General features: G+C 48.3%; 1 protein-coding gene across 7 annotated transcripts in view; it reads left to right on the plus strand.

The window, feature by feature from the left end:
• COP1 (COP1 E3 ubiquitin ligase) overlaps positions 1 to 2,505 on the plus strand; it is a 130,849-nt gene extending 128,344 nt beyond the window's left edge. For all 7 annotated transcript variants that reach the window (XM_041127747.1, XM_041127745.1, XM_041127746.1 and 4 more), the window contains one exon: positions 17 to 2,505. In XM_041127747.1, the coding sequence (XP_040983681.1) occupies positions 17 to 34 (18 nt within the window). In that variant the 3' untranslated portion in view covers positions 35 to 2,505. The remainder of the gene's footprint in view (positions 1 to 16) is intronic.
• Positions 2,506 to 8,121: the final 5,616 nt, after the last annotated feature.

The following is an 8,121-nucleotide window of genomic DNA, read 5'->3' on the forward strand; positions in this document are numbered from 1 at the left end:
CTTCCCTACTGATCAGGTACTGGAGCTGGTATGAAGGGTTTTCTCTCAAGGCATGAGGTACTTGGTCCTGCTGATACGCTACAGTATTCATCTGGGATCTTCAGCAGGACAAGAAACCGAAACCACCTTGATGTTCCTCCCCAAAACCATCATGTTTGGGTTTTTTCCATTTATGGACTTTCTAGGACCTTTTGAGACACTGGAAACACCAGTGAACTGTCTGCCATCAACATTAACTCCACAGACTTTGCTGCTGCTGGTGGTGGTGGTATGGTTGTCTAATTTTTATGATAGGAAAACAAATTCTTTTAAATAAAAAACAAAAAGGAATAATAAAATTTATTGAGCCACAAGCTGAAGCTGGAAGATTCTCTCTTGTTGCATATGGGAACAGATTTACTTGGGAAGGGAGCTTACAGGACCACACCGGGCTGTCCTCTGTTGCACATCTCCAGTTACTTTCATCTGGACTGTTCTTCATCCCCATTGGAAAAAAAAAGTATCTAAGCCTTACCTGGACATCCAAGCAATTCACTTTGAGATCCCATAATGGTATGGTTTGGTTGTTCCTTTGATTTATTAATATTTTTTTTAGATGCATTACATGTTGAGAAATGTTACCCACATTGACACCTCTGGAGACTGAAGTCCTCTGGTCATCAAGAAGAGGATGACAGCTTCCCCTTCCTCCTCTGCTTACGCCCCTGCCTCAACCCAAAGGGGCAGCTCCAAAGGAGAGGATTAAGTTGTCCTCTTGTCGACGTGAGCCTGGGCCTCTATGCTGCCTGCCACCAGCAACGTGCTGAGATGAGGTGACCTGCAGTTGCCTGGGACCTGGACTGACCTCACCAAGACACTGTGGGATAACTGTCTCCCTCTCAGTGACCTGGCTGTGTTTATCTCAGCTAGAGGAGGAAGCTTTTAGATCCAGTTACCAAAGCCCAGCACCACTTAATCGCCCGTGTGGTCTGGTTGCGTTTGCCCCTCTCTGCACACCATGGAAGCCAAGCATTTTGAATGTTGTAATAAGAGAGTGGATGGAGTTGGTTTGTAATGTGTTTCAGAGCCATGATATAAGTAGCCTTATTTTTAATGGTCATGCATACACTTAATTGTACATATGGAGGGGGAATAAACCATGATGCTAAGAGTTGTTGTTCCTTTGTTGGCAGGATAGCGGGGAGGGTAAGAAGGTGCAGACAGTCTTCGTGAGTAGCAGTCATGCTGAGCTGTCAGGATTGCTGCCAGAACTCATTAAGCTTGGAAGTGGAATTGGTGGGCGTAGCATCTTTTCCTAGCTGTGGGTGGCAAAGGTGCAATGTATACAGTGATACCTGTGGGAAGCATTTCAGTTTGCAAACAGAATCTCTCTGCATTCATTCATTGCAGTACACATCTCCCTTGCACCTCTGAGGTTGGGATTGCCACAGGGACTTCACTGTCCTTGTCAGCAAGGCAAGGCCCTGCTGCAGTCTGGGGCCACCCATCAAGGAGCTGTAACTGATGGCATGTGAAAGGTGTCTTATGTCCTCCAGGTGTTAAAAGCCTGATTCTGATCTTCCCAGGAGGAGTGTGTGGTCTTCTCACATCCTTTGGTCACAGAGCAGAAAAGAAAAGCAAGGGTGTTCTTGGGGATGTGAACAGAGAAGCAGGGATGAAGCCTTACAGCAGAATTGGGGACAGATCCTGTCCTAATTCAATGTTGGTGCCCGTTTCTAGAGGGGCCGTAGGGAACATATATGCTCTTTCAAAGCTAGAAGGATGTGGGACGCACCAAAATTGCTGTTGACTTCTGGAGAGTCTTGTCCAGTGGGGAGAAATGTGATGCTCAGCTCCAAGAGAGGTGTGGATGGCCCTCAGATGCTGCATGCTGCTTTTCTTCCATGGTTTCTGATATGCCAGTGGGGTGAGAAGTGAGGAGAGAAGGAAGGGAGAGAGAAGAGGGGTGCTAGCTTGTGTCCTGCTCCAAGGTGCTACCTGCAGGTCTCTGTCGTATGAGTCACCTGAGTCACTGTGGCAGAAGGAAACAAAATTGGTTCCTTCTGCCTGATGGCAGCTCTCTGATACGTCCCACTGAGCACTAGCTTGATTTCCATTTTGGTCCATTTTTAAAAAGGAGAGTTTGGTGCTAGGTTGACTGTGCTGGGCTGTGCAGACCGTCCTTCCCAGCCAGCCACCTCTGAAGGCAGGGCCAGTGTGAGGAGCAATGGCCATAGCTCGTGCTGCTTCCCCTGGTTTCAGGCGTGGGTTTCCCTCAGCCTCTGGCTTGTTTATTGATGCCTACTAATTAATTTTGCAAGCTGCTGCTGCTGCCATGGCTGCAGTTGTACCCCAGCTCTGTGCTGTGCAGCTGCTGCTTGGCAGGTGACCTCATTCCTTCTCTCCCCCCACTTGAAGGTCCTGTGTTTTAAATTGAAATCACTCTGACAAAGCTGAGATCTTAGAAAAAAAGTGCTATTTTGAATGCTGTAAGGTTACTCCTTGAATTAAACAGGGAAAACAGTTTAACATCGTCCGCCTTTGTTTTTTTGGTTTTCGTTCTGTTTCAATCAAGATAAAATGCAAATTTGGTGTCTGGCCCTAATTAGAAACACAGCAGCTCATAAACACGAGTTGTCTTTGTCTCTTTGTCACAAGTGGTACACTCCTTATTTTAATCCCCTTAATTTTCTTTCCTTCAGGTAACTCTCTGCAGTTGACATATTAAGTTGCATATAATTACTTACTGTAATCTTTTTTTTTAACAGCAATTGGTCAATATATTTTTTTTAATTAGTTGCCTCCTCAACAAATGGTCCCTATCAGGTTTTCAGCCTTTTTAGAGTCAGGGAGTGATTGAGTTTGGGAGGGACCTCCAGAAGTCTCTGGTCCAACCCCCTGCCCAGAGCAGGACTTGCCTCAAAGTTGGATGAGGTTGCTCCAGGGCTTGGAGATGTTCACAACTCAACTGAGCAAGGATGTCCCTCTGCGAAACCTGTCCCAGCGCTTAACCGCTCTCCTTGCAAAAATTAATTGCAGATGGTGGGCACTTAGAGTCTTTATTCTCATTTTCTTCTTTGGAAAGAACAGGGTTACAAAGGCCTTGGCTGGAAGCTGTCCCAGAAAGATTTTGCCTCCAGCGCTCATGTCCCTGCAAGAGGTGTTGGGTGAGTCAGATTGTTCTTTGAGAAAGGGAATTTAAAACCCTGCCTGCCCAGCCAGCCTCTTTAATTAATTTTAAAGCATTTAATAGAAGAGTAGGAAGAACATGCCTCAGTGCTAAAAAGAAGTCAAGGGGAAATTTAAATTAATATCAATATGTCAGGGCTCTTCAGCAGTTGAGTGTGGACGGTTGCTAATGCCAGCATTCAACCCAAGCGCTGGAGCCTTGTTTGTTTAGGGTAATTTTGTTTAACTATGGAAGGTCGTAATGACAGCAGCAGATAATTGGAAAGGCAAATCTAGCTCCTTTCTTGCTCAAAAGTCCTCTTTCCTTTCTCACTGCTTTTTGGAGGCCAGAAACACCCAGCAAGGACCTGCAGTGGTCCAGGGGCGAAGTAGTTCCCATTGACTGCAGCGTTTGCTTTGAAGAAATCATCTTGTGTGGTGGCAGCATCCACATGTGCAGGCAGCGGTGCTAATCCCGGCATCCAGCAGAAGTAATTGGGGAAATTATGGCCGCTGCCTGCAAAGACTCTTTTTCTTGAGGCCAACCTCACAAGATCATAGAATGGTTTGGGTTGAAGGGGACCAAGGTCATGTAGTCCAAGCCCCTGGCCATGAGCAGGGACATCTTCAACTACATCAGGTTGCTCAGAGCCCTGTCCAGCCTGACCTTGAATGTTGCCAGGGATGAGGCATCTACAACCTCTCTGGGCAACCTGTGCCAGTGTTTCACCACCCTCATTGTAAAAAATTTCTCCTTATATCTAATCTAAATCTACTCTCCTTTAGTTTAAAACCATTACCTCTTGTCCTATCGCAACAGGCCCTGCTAAAATGTTTGTCCCCATCTTTCTCGTAGGCCCCCTTTAAGTACTGAAAGGCTGCTATAAGGTCTCCCCAGAGCCTTCTCTTCACCAGGCTGAATGACCCCAACTCTCTCAGCCTTTCTTTATAGGAGAGGTGATCTGGTCCCCTCATCACCTTTGTGGCCCCTCTCTGGACCTGCTCCAACAGGTCCATGTCTCTTCTGTGCTGAGGACTCCAGAGCTGGACGCGGTACTCCAGGTGGGGTCTCACCAGAGCAGAGTAGAGGGGCAGAATCACCTCCCTCAACATCCTAGCCATGCTTCTTTTGATGCAGCCCAGGATATGGTCGGCTTTCTGGGCCGCAAACACACATTGCTGGCTCATGTTGAGCTTCTCGTCAACCAACACCCCCAAGTTCTCCAGAGGGCTGCTCTCAATCCCTTCATCCGCCAGCCTGCATTGATACTGGGGGTTGCCCCGATCCATGTGCAGGACTTCGCACTTGGCCTTTTTGAACCTCATGAGGTAAACATGGGCCCACTTCTCGAGCTTGTCCAGGTTCTTCTGGATGGCATCCTGTCTCAGGCCTGTCAAGTGCACTGCTCAGCTTGGTGTTGTCTGTAAACTTGCTGAGGGTGCACTCGATCCCACTGTCTGTGTCATCGTTGAAGATACTGAACAGTTCTGGTCCTAATATGGAGCCCTGAGGGACACCACTTGTCACCGATCTCCAGCGGGACATTGAGGCATTAACCACCGCCCTCTGCATGCGACTATCTAACCAATTCCTCATCCACCAAACAGTCCACCCATCAAATCCATCTCTCTCCAATTCAGAGAGAAGGATGTTGTGGGGGTCCATATCACAGGCCTTACAGAAGTCCAGATAGATGACATCCATAGCTCTTCCCTTATCTGCTGATGTAGTCACTCCATCATAGAAGGCCACTAGGTTGGTTGGGCAAGACTTGCCCTTGGTGAAGCCATGCTGGCTGTCTCAAATCACCTCCCCATCCTCCATGTGCCTTAGCATAGCTTCTAGGAGGATCTGTTCCATGAGCATCCCAGGCGCAGAGGTGAGGCTGACAGTTTGGTAGTTCCCAGGGTCCTCCTTTCTACCCTTTTTAAAAATGGGTGCGATGTTTCCCTTTTTCCGGTCACCAGGGACTTTGCCTGACTGCCTTGACTTTTCAAATACCATGGAGAGTGGCTTGGCAACTACATCAGCCAATTCCCTCAGGACTCTGGGATGCATCTCATCAGGTCCCATAGACTTACGTATGTTCAGGTTCCTCAGGTGGTCCCAAACCTGACCTTGTCTTACAGTGGGAGGGACTTTGCTCCCCCAGTCCCTCCCTTGTGGTCCATCCACGCGAGAGGTGTGGGAAGAGAGGTTGCCAGTGAAGACTGAGGCAAAAACATTGCTGGATACCTCAGCCTTCTCCTTGTCCATTGTTACCAGTTTGCCAGTCTTGCTCATCAAGGGGGGTACACTTACTTTCCTTTTCTGGCTGACATACCTGTAGAAGCCCTTATTATTCTTTGCATCCCTTGCCAAGTTCAGCTCCAGCTGTGCCTTGGCCTTCCTGACCCCATCCCTACACAGCTGGGCAGCGTCCCTATACTCTTCCCAGGATATCTGTCCCTGCTTCCACTGCCTGTGCATTTCCTTCTTGCCCTTTAGTTTGACCAGCAGGTCTCAACTCAGCCATGATGGTCCCTTGCCTTCCTTTCCTAATTTCTTACACCTGGGGATCGAGAGCTGTTGTGCTCTATGGAAAGCGTCCTTAAAGATCTGCCAGCCCTGTTCTGCTCCCTTATCCCTGAGGGCAGTTTCACTGGGGGTCCTACTGACTAACTCCTTGGAACAGCTGGAATTGTCCTTTCCTAAAATTCAGGGTCATGACTTTACTCTTCACCTGTCCCATATCCATCAGGACTGTGAACTCCACCAGTGCGTGATCACTGCAGCCCAGGCTGCCTCCAGTCTTGACATCACCGATTAGCTCACTTGAGTTGGTGACCATCAGGTCCATCCCCTCTGGTAGGGCTGTTCATTACCTGACTTAAGAAGTTATCCTCAATGCACTCCAGGAGTCTCCTGGATTACCTACAGCTTGCCGTGCTACTTTACAGCAGATTTGGGGTGGTTGAAGTCCCCCAGCAGGACAAGAGCCTGTGAGCGTGATGCCTCCTGTAGCTGGAGTAAGAAGGCTTCATCAGTGCACTCCCCTTGATTGGGTAGCATGTAGTAGACACCAACCACGAGGTTCCCTTTGTTGCCTCGGTCTCCAATTCTTACCTGTAAGCTTTCAACCTGCTCATGGCTATTCTTCAGAGACAGCTCTTTGCAATCTATCCTTTTCTTGATGTAGAGGGCCACCCCTCCACCCTTCCTTTCTTGTCTGTCCCTTCCGAATAGCCTGTAGCCACTGATAGCTGCACTCCAGTCATGGGATTCATTCCACCAAGTTTCAGTAATGACAACTAGGTCGTAGCTTTCTAGCAGCACGGTGGCATCCAACTCCTCCTGTTTGTTGCCCATGCTGCATGCATTGGTGTCAAGGCGCTTCAGCTGGGCTGTCAGCCTTGTCACCTTCTTAGAGGAACACCCCTTAATTCCTTTGAGATGTTTCCCCAGTGTTTCCCTGTTGGCTCCTATTACCTCAGGAGCTCCTGGCTCATCTCCATAAGACTTAAGGTGTGTTCCAGTGTACCCAGTACGTCTCAGAGCAACAGGCTGAGGGCCCTCGCTAGCACCCTGTCCCTCTAACCTTGGCATGTCATCCCACAGCTTGTCACAGGCAAGCCTGATATTATCCCCCTCCCCCTTCAAGTCTAGTTTAAAGCTCTGTCAATGAGCCCTGCTAGCTTGTGAGCAAAGACCCTCTTCACCCTTTGAGAAAGGTGAATCCCATCTGACGCCAGCAAGCCTGGTGCTGTGTAGGCCATCCCATGATCAAAAAACTTAAAATTGTGGCCATGATACCAGCCACGGAGCCATGTATTAATAGACTGTTTCTTCCAGTGTTGCTGCCCGCAGCTGGAGGGAGAGAGGAAAAAATAACCTGTGCTCCAGATTCCTTTACCAACCATCCCAAGGGCCTGAAGTCTCTTTTGATTGCCCTTGGACTATGCGTTGTAGCTTCATCGCCACCCACATGGAAGAGCAGTAATGGGTAATAGTTCGAGGGCTGTACCAGGCTAGGAAGTTTCCTGGTGATGTCCTTAACCCAGGCCCTAGGGAGGCAGCAGACTTCCCTATGATTCTTTTCACTTGCTCTCCAAAAGGGGTTTGCATTCCTCTCAACAGTGCAGAGCCCATGTGCTGTGTTTGGTCATGGGTGTAGGGTTATTACGGAGCATCTGTAGGAGGTCAGGGACTGTCACCTGCTTTAAATGTTGAGGACCCAAGGGCTTTGGCTAGCAGGGAGGTGTGCTTAAGACCATGGGAAGCATTGAACTGTAGCAGGATTCATTAGATAAGGACCAGAGCCTACATCTACCTTTCAGAGAAGCACTTGTAGCCCTAGTCCCCACATAGTTTGCTTTCATTTTGCTTTCAGAGTGAACTGCAAATGGGCTCTTGAAGTGAGGGTCTTCTCATCCATATCACTGTTCAGCTACAAGCCAATATTTGGGTATTCTAAGTCTTTAGCATCTCCATAAATTAACTAAAATGGTTGGGTTAAAACAAGACTTCTTCCTCTGCTCCATGTGTTAACCAGCCATTTGAGTTGAGTAGGTCTTGCCAAAAAACTGTTTCAAATCTTTCCAGCTTAACACCTTAAATCTGGCTCTGGCTGATGGTTGGCCATCGCTACTCAGCAGAGGCAGGACAAGAGTTCGTCCTGTAACATCAAGCAGCAGGAAAAATTCTTGGGAGGCAAAAAAGTGAGTTTTTTGACATCTCTTAGAAATAAATGATGAGAAAGAAAACTAAGTATGGACCTTCCTTGGCTGGTCTGTGATGCAAGGGGAGAAGGTGGTTCCAGCTCTTCCAGGACCGCAACACCTTGCAGGGCTCCCTGCTTCATGAACCATTCAGGTGAAGGAGGGCTCTGCGTACCCATCGTAGCCTCTTTTAATCTGCCTGGAATAGTGAGTGTGTGCAACCTGCCTGCTACGGGCTGCCGTGGAAAATAGTTCATCGGGGAGTGGGGAAGAAGA

Source organism: Aquila chrysaetos, chromosome 12 (genome assembly GCF_900496995.4).
Source record: "Aquila chrysaetos chrysaetos chromosome 12, bAquChr1.4, whole genome shotgun sequence".
In the NCBI taxonomy this organism is placed as follows: Eukaryota; Metazoa; Chordata; class Aves; order Accipitriformes; family Accipitridae; genus Aquila; species Aquila chrysaetos.